The following is a 13484-nucleotide window of genomic DNA, read 5'->3' on the forward strand; positions in this document are numbered from 1 at the left end:
GAAGCTACTAGAGAGGCCATCATTTTGCAAAAACTAACAGGCTGGGAGTTCCCGTCATGGTGCAGTGGTTAACGAATCCGACTAGGAACCATGAGGTTGAGGGTTCAATCCCTGGCCTTGCTCAGTGGGTTAAGGATCTGGAGTTGCCGTGAGCTGTGGTGTAGGTCGCAGACATGGCTTGGATCTGACGTTGCTGTGGCTGTGGCGAAGGCCAGCGGCTACAGCTCCGATTGGACCCCTAGCCTGGGAACCTCCATATGCTGTGGGAGCAGCCCTAGAAAAGGCAAAAAGACAAAAAAAAAAAACAAAAAACAAAAAAAAACTAACAGGCTGGGTCGTGGCCCATGTCAGCAAGAGGCTAAGGAGACAAGCTGTCTGCTGCCGTGTGAGATGTTCCTTCGTGTGGGAGCACAGTTTGGCAATATCAGGAAAACTTTTAGATGAGCATGCTTCTTTGTTTTTGTTTTTAGTCTTTTTTAGGGCTGCACACACGGCATGTGGAAGTTCCCGGGCTAGGGGTCGAATCTGGGCTACAGCTGCAGATCTACACCACAGCCACGGCAATGCAGGATCCGAGCAGCATCTGCGACCTACACCACAGCTCACTGCAATGCCAGATCCTTAACCCACTGAGCGGGGCCGGGGATCAAACCCTCATCCTCATAGATACTAGTCGGGTTCGTTATGCTGAGCCACAGCTCCTAAATGAGCATGCTTCTTGATGCAGCTTTCCATTTCTAATCATTTGTCTTAGAAAAGTAAATGATAGACATAAAGACATATGTATGAGGGTGTTAATTATTTTTTAAATTAACTGTATAAGCAAATAATTGGAAGTAACCTAAATGCCCATCAGTAAAATGCAGATAAAATAAATTATACTATCACCATACAATTAAGTGTCATACTGCCATTTTGAAACATTGAGGCTGGTCTATAGGTACTGACATAGAACCATGGATAGGATACATTTAATGAAAAAAATTACATTTTTAAAATGTACAGTGTGCCTGTGATCCAGCAATTTCACATCTAGATATAGACCCAAAAGAAATGAGTTGCATATATTAACAAAATGTCCTGCACGTGCATATTTATAGTAGCTTTACTCATAATATGCCCAAGTTGGGTACATCCTAAATATCTATCAATAAGAGAGTGGGAAGAAAATTGTGATATATTCAAATAGTGGGTTCAACACAACAATTGAAAACAATGAACTTTAAAACAGAAGCTGTCGGGAGTTCCTGTCATGGCGCAGTGGTTAACAAATCCAACTAGGAACCATGAGGTTGTGGGTTCGATCCCTGGCCTTGCTCAGTGGGTTAAGGATCCAGCATTGCCGTGAGCTGTGGTGTAGGTCGAAGACGTGGCTCAGATCCTGCGTTGCTGTGGCTCTGGTGTAGGCCAGTGGTTACAGCTCCGATTAGACCCCTAGCCAAGGAACCTCCATATGCCATGGGAGCAGCCCTAGAAAAGGCAAAAAGACTAAATAAATAAATAAATAAATAAATAAACCACAACAACAAAAAAAACAATGAACTACTCCAAGTTCCCTGGTGGCTCTGTAGGTTAAGGATCCAGTGTTGTCACTGCTGTGGTATGGGTTCATTCCCTGGCCCAGGAACTTTCACATGCCATAGGCATGGCCAAAATAATAATAATAATTATGACTTACTAATACATACAATGAAGTGGCTGAATTTTAAGAACATTTATCAGGTGAAAGAAACTAGGCAGAGAACACACTATCTAGTTTAACTTACAAGAAGTTCAAGAACAGGCAAATCAAATCTGTGGAAGTCAGCACAGTGGTTTCCTCCGGGGAAGGGTTATGGCATGAACGGGGAAGGGACACAGGAAACTTTCTGGGGTGGAAGGGGTGGAAGTGACTTCCCTAGTGACCTGGGTGGTGATCACACAAGTGTGCACACAGGTAAGAATGATTCATCGAGCTCCACATTTAGGGATTGTGCATTTTATTGCATGTAAATCATACCTCCGTTTTCAAAAAGTGTGTTTGTTTACCTAAGCTCTGGAGAAAAGAAAAAAACAAAAAAAGACTCTGGAAGAATATACATCTATGGGGGGCTAGGGCAGGGCTTGGGGGAGTACAGGGATTTTCCAATTTTCAGTTTCTCTGCTCCTGTATTGATTGAATTTAGGCCATAAAGAACTTTTTTTTTTTCAGGGTCGCACCCCCAGCATATGGGTGTTCCTAGGCTAGGGGTCGAATTAGAGCTCTAGCCGCCAGCCTACGCCATAGCCACAGCAATGCCAGATCCGAGCTGTGTCTGCAACCTACACCACAACTCATAGCAACACTGGATCCTTAACCCACTGAGTGAGGCCAGGGATTGAACTTGCGTCCTCATGGATGCTACTCAGATTTGTTTCCGCTGAGCCACAATGGGAACTCCAAGAGCTTTTGTAATTAAACAAAACAAAGCAAAACAAAACCCAAAAAACCACACATTTTGAAAGGCAAGGTTCTGAAAGGCAGGGTAAGTGGCAGGGAACACGCTGCAGGTTTGGGCCAGGAGAGCCTGACTTGTTCTGATTGAGGCTTGTGTGGGCTGCGGGGGCTGTTGCTATTCACCTCACATCTGCTCCCTGCTGACCCCAGGCCAGGCTACCTCTCAGGGCCGCTCTGCAATCAGCTCCCCTCGGCAGCCTACGACCTTCTTTTTCCTTTTTTCTCATTACCTGGATTTGAAAGTACCCCTCCCGACCTCACTCTGACTTTCTCTTCCTCTCTTTCCTGTGTTGGTCAGGTGCCTCATCGCATTCTTGGGCGTCTTCCTAATCACACGTAACAGGAAAAAGGCCATTCCCTTTGAGCCCTATATTTCCATGGATGCCATGCCAGGTAACGTTCAGATCCCACGTCTCCAGCCAGCCAGTCCATCCATGTAGAGTGACCACTACTTCCTGTTTAAAAAAACACAGCCAGCCTCCGGGTTTGGTACAGGGAAAATGTGCTGTGTCATTATGGTGTGACTATCTCTTTCTCTCTCTCTCTTTTTTTTTTTTTGTTGTTGTTGTTGTTTTTCTTTGTTTTAGTGATGGGGTTGGGGTTTTTATTTGTTTAATCTCAGTTTGCAAAAGAGGAGGCAGTGGCTGGGGCACCTCGATTGGCTTTGAGCGCACCTTGCCCGTTCTCGAGTCTCTGGGGATCTTTTAAAGACAATCCTGATTCCTACTGGATAGAATTATGATGTGCAGTGCCAGGCTTCATGCCTACCGAAGGGAAAATCCATTCGTCTCCATGGAAGGGAGATCAGAGAGGGGAAGGAAAACAGGAGGCATGAAATTCAGATACTATAACCTCACTCCTTTGGTGTCACAAGGGAGTGGATTGTTCTGTGAGGCCTAATTTCCCAGGGAGCTGAAGGTTCACACTGGGAAGCACAAGTTCAAATGGCAGAAGCATAGACGTGCAAACTGGCTGAGGGCTGCACGAAAGGGAGTGGTGGGCTCGTGGGGGCTAGAGAGTGCCCATCCAGCTTCAAGGGATTCAGACGAGAAAGCTCTGACCTTGGACCAGCCCCATCTAGGATACCAGTGAGCACTAGCTTTAACTCAAACTTAGTTTTTACCTTCTTTTTTTTTTTTTTTTTAAATGCTTTTTTCAGGGCCACACTTGCGGCATATGGAAGTTCCCAGGCTAGGGGTTGTATTGGAGCTACAGCGGCCGGCCTACACCACAGCCACAGCAACGCCGGATCCCTGACCCACTGAGCGAGGCCAGGGACTGAACCCTCATCTTCATGGATACTGGTCAGATTTGTTTACGCTGCACCACAAAGGGAGCTCCCTAATTTTTAGTTTAGATGTATAAAATGGAAAATCTCCCACCCTTCGTTAAGACAGTTTCGTGAACAAGATACATTCGCAGTGATGACGCAGAGCCCTGCCTAATAAAGTACTCAAGAGGGAGGTGTGTCCTCAGGACTGACCGAGGTGCCCCTACTTCTAACGGCCCCAGAGTTTATGTGTCTACTTTGTCTATTATTTCCTCATCTTTTGCTACAAAGCAGTTGTGTGTCATTCTTGGTGTTACCAGCCTGCCTGCATATCGCAGCTCCCTGTCCATCTTCTCACTTGACCCAAGTTGTTGGAATTGTGTGTAAAATAAAAGTAAACTCTGAGTTGGGGCCTGAAGGTTCCCCCTAGGAGTTAAGTGCATGAGCTTTAATGCATGGACTTTTGAAACATCTAATCTGGCTGCTCAGATGCCTTTTTTGCTTACTTCCTTGTTTCTCGGCTGTGTTCCGGATAGATGAGGGCGCTGGATAGCTGAATTCCAGATAGGTGAGGTGTCAACTCTGTGTGTGTGCAAGTATGTGTATGTACATGTGTGTGTTTACAAACCGTGTACGTGTATGTATCTGTATAAGTATTTGCATCTGCATATATATAGATGTATCTTCTGGTAGAAGATAGAAGGTAACCGAAGGTAATCTTAGTTATCCACGTTCTGTGATCTGTCTGTGGATGTGGCTTTCGCTTCCTCTTTGTGCCTTGTGACTGCTGGGACCTCGGATGTTGGAGAAAGGAGACCCTGCCCGCTTGCCGTGGCATGTCAGGACTTCTGAGTAGGCATGGGTTCTGTACTCTAAAGCGGAGCATGGGCTTGGGGTTCAGATGACCTGGATTCAAATCCCAGCTCCACCACCTACCTGCTGAGTGACCTTGGGCATGTGCCTGGACCTCCCAAGGCCTCTGACCCTCACTTGTAAGTTGGGATTCCCCGGGTAGTGGGATAAGATGTTAAAAGCCCCTGGCACTGTGTCTAGGACCTGGTAGATGCCTGGTTGAATTTGGCTTCACTTCCCTTTTGCTTTAAAAAAAAAAAAAAAAAAAAGGCTTTGAAAATCTCAATCACTGGCTTGATCTGATGCCAGGCAGAACAGGAAGAGGATGTTTAAACAGAATCACTTTTCCAGCTGTTTGGTTTCCCTGGTCAGCATCAGGACTTGCCTTGCTTTTGATCTACCCAGATTGGTATCTTCACAACTGACCAGTAGCCACAGTTCAAAAGGCATTCAAATTCCAAAAATTCACACATCACAGTTGGGAGAGGCTTGAAATGAACCTAGCACCTGAAAGACTTCTAAAAAATGAGAAGGATTGAAAAAACAGTAGTAATAGGGAGTTCCACTCATGGCTCAGCAGTTAACGAACCTGACTAGGATCCATGAGGATACAGGTTCGATCCCTGGCCTCAATCAGTGGGTTAAGGATCTGGCGTTGCTGTGACCTAGGGTGTAGGTCACAGACGTGGCTTGGATCCCAAGTTGCTGTGGCTGTGGTGTAGGCCGACAGCTGCAGCTCCAATTCCACCCCTAGCCTGGGAACTTCCATATGCTGCAGGTATGGCCCTAAAACTCACAACAAATTAAAACTTTTTAAAAATTATAGTAATAAAAAGGTTTTTTTTTAAGAAAATGAGAAAGAGAAAAGCAGCCCCTGACAGCTGGGAGCTGGCCTGGCTCTCACAGCCGAGCCTTGGAGTTCCTGGCTGAACATAGACCATTTCACGGAACATGAACATCAGACAAGGTCACCCTGGGACTGTGATGGATCAAGACAGACAGGACCACTCTGTCATCGTGTCCAGACACAGACAGAACATGAACATTGCACACCACAGGGAGACCAACCCTCCCCCTCACACGCGTGACTGCTGCCTCTTTACTAACCACAGCTTTCGTCCCCAACTCGTCTTTCCCTCTAGGTAACAATCATTAAGATCCCAATTATATTGGAGTTTCCGACATGGCGCAGCAGAAACGAATCTGACTAGGAACCATGAGGTTGCGGGTTCAATCCCTGGCTTCGCTTAGTGGGTTCAGGATCCAGCGTTGCCATGAGCTGTGGTGTAGGTCGCAGAAGAGGCTTGGATCTGGTGTCGCTGTGGCTCTGGCGTAGGCCAGCAGTAACAGCTCCGATTAGACCCCTAGCCTGGGAACCTCCATATGCAGCGAGTGAGGCCCTAAAAAAAGGACCGAAAGACAAAAAAAAAAAAAAAAAAAATCCCCAATTATATAGAATTATCCTCACTTCCTGACCCCATCAAATCCAAAGCAAAGCCCTGATTCCTTAAGCCCTTCCTAAAATCATCTGACACAACCCAAATCCTGTAATGAGTCTCTCTTTCTTTTTTGTTCTTGTTGGCCACACCCACAACATGCAAAGGTCCATGGGCTGGGGATCAAACCCTGCGCCAGAGCAGTGCCCCAAGCCACAACAATGGCATTACCAGATCCTTAACCACTAGGCCACCAGGGAACTCCAATAAGTCCTCTCCAGTACCCTCTTCCTGAAACCCTCCCCACTACCGTGGTGTACATCTCCTTCATTGCAATGAGTCAAGAAACTCAAGTTTATTAGACTATAGGTGTCTTCCTGGCAGGTTTGGGCTGGAGAGCCCTGATGAAGCTAAATGAGGCCAACTCTCTCCCCTGAGCAGTAGGCGTCCCCTCAACTCCTCCCACTCCCCTCCCCAAAATCCAAACCACAGACTCTTAAAAGGTACCCTTCAGACTCCCATCAGCTAAGGCTTGTGCCGTGTGGAAGCAAAGGACCTTCCACAGACTGGCTCTTCCCAAGCCATTTGCAGAATGAATAAGAGCACGGGCTTTGGTGTCCAATCCCACCTCTGTCTCTCATTAGCTGTGTGACGTTGGGCAAGTTACTTCACCTCTCTGAATCTCTGTGTTCTTATCCAGGAATGGAGGATAGTAGCATATTTGGGAGGATTAAGTACAGGCCTATAGAGAGTCCACACAGCATTCCAGTTAACTGTGAGCTTTCAAATTTAAACCACCCGAGTCTGAACCCTGGCACTGCCCCTTAGAAACATAGTGACCTCAAGCAAGTTCCTTAACCTCCAACTGCCTCATTTTCCTAATCGATATTTGTGAGAATCGGATGAGATAAAACTTTATAACCTTTGAGAGCTGTGCCTTCCACCAACTAAACATTCAATCCTCATTAGCCATTATCATTATTGCTGTTGTGGTTACTATTACTATTTAAAGCACTTAGCCCAGTGCCTAGGGCATATGAGGCAGTCAGATGTCAGCTGTTATTATCATCGGAGTCTCACGGAAAACACTTTGCATTCAATTTCTTAGGACTCAGCCAGGGGGCAAGAGAATTTGAAAGGTCTTAATTGCATACCTGGAAAAGGATTGGGCTTAGAGGAGATCAAATCCCACCTGATTTGGGGAACTGTAGAATACAATTTCAAGTTTAAAGGAAGTAACGACTAAAGTCTTTGCCCTCAAATGTGATGGAAATCCAACATGAGTGTGCACAAAAGTAATGACCAAAATTGCACCTTACCCCATCTGTGGATCAGGATTTTATTTATTTACTTATTTATTTATTTATTTTGTCTTTTGTCCTTTTAGGGCCGAATCTGAGGCATCTGGAGGTTCCCAAGCTAGGGGTCTAAGCGGAGCTGTAGCTGCCGGCCTACACCGCAGCCACAGCAACACAGGATCCAAGCCACGTCTGCGACCCACACCACAACTCACAGCAACACCAGATCCTTAACCCACTGAGCGAGGCCAGGGATCAAACCCACAACCTTATGGTTCCTAGTCGGATTTGTTTCCGCTGCGCCATGACGGGAACTCCCATTTATTTATTTTAAATGATTGCCATTTTTTCCGTTATAGCTGGTTTATAGTGTTCTGTTGGTTTTCTATGGATTGGGGGTTTTAATGTTAAAGGTCAAAACTCTCCCTTTGAGAGTCCTGATAGATGTGTCACGTATCCTTTACCCTCTTCTCTCAACAGCATAGTAAAGTTTTCTGGATCCTGATTTAATTCAGCGAAAAGTGTTGGCACCTACCACGTTCTAAGCACAGTGCTGATTCCATACCCGCTGTGACCCAGACATTCCCGCCTCATTCTAAGCCAACTAGGGGTTTCTGTTGACAATGGCTGGTCTGTGTGCATATTTCCTGAAGGTTCATCCTTTGTTGCTTAGCAACTGTAACATTTCTAGTGTATATTCATGGGTGCTCTCTTTTCAATCTAAAGCATTCTGGAAATTGACAGTACACATGATCAGCTCCTGAGCACTATGATTAGTCTGGGGGTGGGCGGGGGATGGAGGAGGAGCATGTGGTCTAATTTGACCCTCTCCCCATGTAATGATTTGGGGGAAATGGATTTCATTTCAGGTATGCAAAACATGCATGACAAGGGGATGACCGTCCAGCCTGACCTCAAAGCTTCTTTTTCCTACGGGGCCCTGGAAAACAACGACAACATCTCTGAGATCTACGCTCCCGCCACACTGCCCGTCATGCAGGAAGAACACGGCTCTCGAAGCGCCTCTGGGGTTCCCTACCGCGTCCTGGAACACACCAAGAAGGAGTGAGCCCGCCTTGAAGGAGACTCGCCTTCCCTCCATTCACAGCTGCTCCAGCCCTGCAGACCATGGTTCCACTCTAAATCCTCAAACTTGCCTTTCGAGGCGAGTCTTATTTTTTCAATCCAAGAACTTGATGGGTGGGGATCTTGAAAAGCCTTTGTCTCTGTTAAAGGGTAGATTACATAGGTCCTGGAAATTTCAAATGATGAGGGTGGGGGTCGGGGGATGAACGCAGCATTCTAGGTGGGCAGTGCAGCGTTCAGCTTCTGTCTGGTTTAGCCCAACCGAGATTTGGAAAGTCATCCTTGAGGATGGAAACTGAGCTTCCAGTCAGTGACCAAAGGCAACCCCATTCAGAGCTAAAGCAAGGCAGAGATTCTGCCCTTACTTTCCAAATCCCTTGAAAGGCTGGTCTGCCCCCCCGCCCCCCAACATGTACAGGCCTGATCCCTCCTCACCTCACTCGTGATTCTCTTCTTGTGATAACACTCGTGTCACTTTCACGCAGCATGGTGAGCCAGCCCTGGGTGTACCATTCTGTCACTCGCCTGTAAGAAATGCTCCTCTGCCTTCCGATTGTCTGTGCCTTTCCAATGAAAATGTGCTTGAGGTGTGTGTGTCGGATCCACTATGAAAACTAATTTCGCTTTAGTTCTGGGAACTACTGGATGACTTTTTTTAATTCCCCTCAAAGGAGCTGAGAAGAGAAGGGGAAGAATAAGAAGGACAGGAACAGGGGTGATGAGACTTCAGCCCAGAAGGGAAGAAAACTCCCTTTGCATTTTCCAAGAGGTGATTGCATCCGCTATAAAAGGACAGACAGACAATCTGGCTGTTTTATGTGTATTTTGCCTGCACACCAGTGCCCTCTGGGAACACTGGGGGTGCTTATTCCAGAGACCACCTCACTCACCTCTCCTCCCCCCTCTCCTTTATAGACCAGCAACCCAAGCTCAGGTCATTGGCTAACTTGCCTGGAGTTGAGAGACTCTGTGGCTCCTTGTCCGTCTTGTGCATATACTACTGGGAAAAGCAAGGATTCTCAGCAGGGTTGCTCCTGCCGTCTGGCTGCATATATACACAATTGTCTTCCCCTAGACTGACTGTATACGTTTGAGAATGACAGGTAAAGATTTGCAGACTTCAATGAAAATAAGGATGCCCTAGGTAGTTTATTTAAAATGCAGATTCCTATACCCTAGGCAAACAAACAAACTCTGATTAAGTGGGACTGGGATTGGGCCCAAGAGTCTGCATTCTCAACTGACAGCACAGGTGATTCTGAGGCAGGTAATCGAAGTATCACATACCTTGAAAGCCTCCTAATCGAGCCTAATCGAGACACGGTCTGCTGAAACCCGACACACTCCTTCCTGCTGGAAAGTTGGAATTAATGGTTCCTTGTTTCCTCTTGGGGGTTCCTTTGGCAGGCCAAGTAATCCCCATAGGATCCGTGGCATTTTTCCATTCAGTAATTACTTCTTAGAACCACACTTCCTGCTTCTCTCGGCAGCCTTGAACTAATAAGCCAGATAACAGTGTTACTAGACCAGTGTTGATAGATCATTAACTTTTATGGATTGTGCTTTGTACTGATTTAGGACCTTGACTTCAAAACCAATGTTGTTGCCTGTGATAACCACTTCTGTATTGTGTCTTAACCACTTCTGTATTGCATCTTACATACCTAAGAAGGCAACAGATGGAGACTTTTTTTCCTTTAGGAGAGGTATCAGCTCAATTCAGCAATATTTAGGAGGCGCTTACTATGGGTTCAACATTTGGACGGCGAGGACTACAAATAAAAAGACTTGGTTTCTGCCCTCCAAGCCAATGGTGAGAGACACAAAGACCCAGGAAACTATGGCAGGGCAGGCCGAGTGCCATCGCAGACTGCAGCAAATGACAGTTATGGAGGCCCTATTAATGGTCCGGTCCTGAGCCCAGATCTAGGTCTTCAGAATTGGAAATGACTTTGGCTCCACTCATTGGTGGGTGGCAAATCCAGCCAAGATTTGAGCAAAGCACAGAAAGCAGAGTGGTCACCCCCAGGCAGAGGGGCCAGCATTTGCAAAGGCACAGGGATGGGTGGTGAGGGGGGTGGCAACAGAAGAGCCAGGGTCGGTGATAGAAGACAAGCCTGGGAAGATAAGCAGTGGAGGCAGAATCATGGAGGGTCTTGAAGGCCTGGCCGAGGAGTTTAGCGTGTATCCTGGAGGGCACGGGAGTCATCGATGAGGTTCATGAGGTTGACAATGGTAGGATCAGCACTGATTGGAAAGGAGGCCTTATGCACTGTGGAGAAAGAATCTGAAGGGGTGATAAAAGTCACTTTTCAAGGTCGGGCTGCAGGCCCGCAGAAACAAAACACAGAAGCGGAATTAAAATCCAGATTTGCTGCTATTCAAAAATTTCAAATAATGTTTCTAAAGTGGGCTGGGAGGGAGTATGAGGGCAGAGTGGACAAAAGGAAGGCCATTAAAATGTGTCAAACCCAGGTGATCATTTGGCATTTTACGTGCTTCCAATCTTACTCTGTCCCTTCCCTTTGTTTTGTTGTGGGTCTTAACCTAGAGTCAGGCAACAGCAATGAGCAGGTAAAAGTGCATTATAATCAGTCTCATGTCCACTGACAGTTAGGGGTTCAGTGCTGCCCAGGAGTTGCTGCTGGGGCCTGGGCAGCTCGCCTACCGTCAGGTTTAGGGTGACAGAATTGTCCGCTGAAGCTGAGCACCAGAAGGCTGTGCAGAGCCTCATGGTGGCTGCCAGAATGGATGCCAAGACGCTGGTGTAGAGCCCCCGTCTCCAGAATTCTGACTCTGTCTTGGGATGACACCTTCCAGTCTTTGTCCCCACGTGTAAATGCACTATTGCTGGTAACAGATAAGCACTTCCCTGTTAGGACCCGGGAAGGAGGACATCAATTTTCCATGCATGGCAGTGACTCTGTTCCTCATGGCTTTCACATCCTCAAGCCTTCTTGAAGCTCAGAGTAACACTGCATATCCTTCCCCATAGCCAGTGCCTAAAACAGAGTCACCAGTCTTGGGTTTCACCTCTCCAGTTGTTCTCTGGCTTCCTTTCCCAGCCCCACTCTGTCCCCCTCTTCTAAAGGCTGGGATTCTGGGTGCCCTGATCAGACATTAAAACCAGTTCTTCACAGACAGGTTCCCTGTAGGTGGGGAATAGAGCTGAGCCCCATCCCCCACCCCACCCCACCCCACCCCACCCCCACCCCTCCCGTGAAGCTACAGATGGCATCAAGCTTCAGGTCATGGAGGGTTTTGGCGGGATGAACTCAAATGCCGGGTAGGCAGGGAAGGACTCACTTCTCCGTTGCTCTTCTGGTGGAGGCCAGGCAGCTTGAAGGCACAGTATGGAGACAAGATGTCCATCAGGGTAGCATTGGGGAGCCCCCAACCTGCAGCCTCGTGGGTTCCAAATCTGGTCCAATACTGGCCGATGGGTGAAGAATTTTTACTGTGTGTTTCTCTGAGAAGCTGTGTAAGTGAGGTCACCTCAGCATCTATTCTATGTGGATGCTTACATTTTGTTAATTTAGGCTAATATATGGCATGTCTTATTTTTCCAAAAAATGTGTGTGCTAGGTGCAGATAACATTAGCAAGTATTTGATGTAAAAAATCCATGTGCCACTCATTGAGCTTGAATCTTATGTTTGGTTAATATTTTCTAGAGCTCTCTAGAACAACACTGTCCAGTAGAACTTTGCAATAATGGAGATCTGATGTCTCTGCTGCCCAATACAGCAGCCACTATCCTCACTGGCTATTGAGTACGTTACATGTGGTGAATGTGCACTTGGAATTGGATTTTTAGTTTTATTTAAATGCGATTATCTTAAATTTAAGCATTTACATATAGCTAGTGGCCTCTGTAGTAACAGTGCAGATCTAGAAACACCCGTGATTGCAGTTAAAGCTAAATTCAGCACTTTTTTTTCTCCTGCAGTGGTGAAGAGCATAGACCCTGTGGCCACACTGCTTAGGTTTGATTCCTGGTTCCACTGCTTATTAGTTGTGTAGCATTGGACAAGCTGCTTAAACTCTCTGTGCCTCATCTGTAAAACCGGGATAGTAACAGTATCGTCCTAAGGGTTATTGTGAGGATCAAGCGAGTTAATAGGTGTAAAGTCAGAACTGTGTCCAGCATCCCATCAAGATGTTGTATTATACTGAAGCAATAGTTTCTCTGTTTACTTATTTATTTACTTATTCACTTTAAAATTATATAATGAGCACTTGTGATTTTTTTTTTCTTTTTACAGCCATACCTGTGGCATATGGAAGTTCTTCAGCCAGGGGTCAAATTGGAGCTGCAGCTGCAGCCTGGATCCACAGCAACACTGCATCTAGCCACATCTGTGACCCACGCTACAGCTTGCGGCAATGGTGGATTCATAACTCACTGAGAAAGGCCAGAGACTGGAGTTCCCATTGTGGCCCAGTGGTTAACGAATCTGATTAGGAACCATCAGGTTGCCGGTTTGATCCCTGGTCTTGCTCAGTGTGTTAAGGATCCAGGATTGCCGTGAGCTGTGGTGTAGGTCGCAGACGAGGCTCGGATCCCATGTTGCTGTGGCTGTGGTGTAGGCCGGTGGCTACAGCTCCAATTAGACTCCTAGCCTGGGAACCTCCATATGCCGAGGGTGCGGCCCTAGAAAAGACAAAAAAAAATGAAATAAATAAAAAAGAAAGGGGGAGTTCCCGTCGTGGTGCAGTGGTTACCGAATCCGACTAGGAACCATGAGGTTTTGGGTTCGATCCCTGGCCTTGCTCAGTGGGTTGAGGATCCGGCGTTGCCGTGAGCTATGGTGTAGGTCGGAGGCGCGGCTCAGATCCCACGTTGCTGTGGCTCTGGGATAGATATAGCTCCAATTTGACCCCTAGCCTGGGAACCTCCATATGCCGCGGGATCAGCCCTAGAAAAGGCAAAAAGACAAAAAAAATAAAGAAAAAAATAAAAAAGAAAGACCAGGGATTGAACCCACATCCTCATAGACACAGCATCAGGTCCTTAACCTGCTGAGCCACAACAGGAACTCCCATGATTTTTCTTTATTAAGGAAT

General features: G+C 46.7%; 1 protein-coding gene across 3 annotated transcripts in view; it reads left to right on the plus strand.

The window, feature by feature from the left end:
* The window catches only part of NIPAL3 (NIPA like domain containing 3), a 54420-nt gene extending 41817 nt beyond the window's left edge, over nt 1–12603 (plus strand). For 2 of the 3 annotated variants that reach the window (XM_047792569.1, XM_047792570.1), the window contains exons 11-12: nt 2775–2869; nt 8202–12603. In XM_047792569.1, coding sequence (XP_047648525.1) covers nt 2775–2869; nt 8202–8401 — 295 coding nt within the window. In that variant the 3' untranslated portion in view covers nt 8402–12603. The remainder of the gene's footprint in view (nt 1–2774; nt 2870–8201) is intronic. The other variant, XM_047792571.1, reaches the window with a different exon arrangement.
* The last annotated feature ends 881 nt before the right edge of the window (nt 12604–13484 follow it).

Source organism: Phacochoerus africanus, chromosome 8 (assembly GCF_016906955.1).
Source record: "Phacochoerus africanus isolate WHEZ1 chromosome 8, ROS_Pafr_v1, whole genome shotgun sequence".
NCBI classification, from domain to species: Eukaryota; Metazoa; Chordata; class Mammalia; order Artiodactyla; family Suidae; genus Phacochoerus; species Phacochoerus africanus.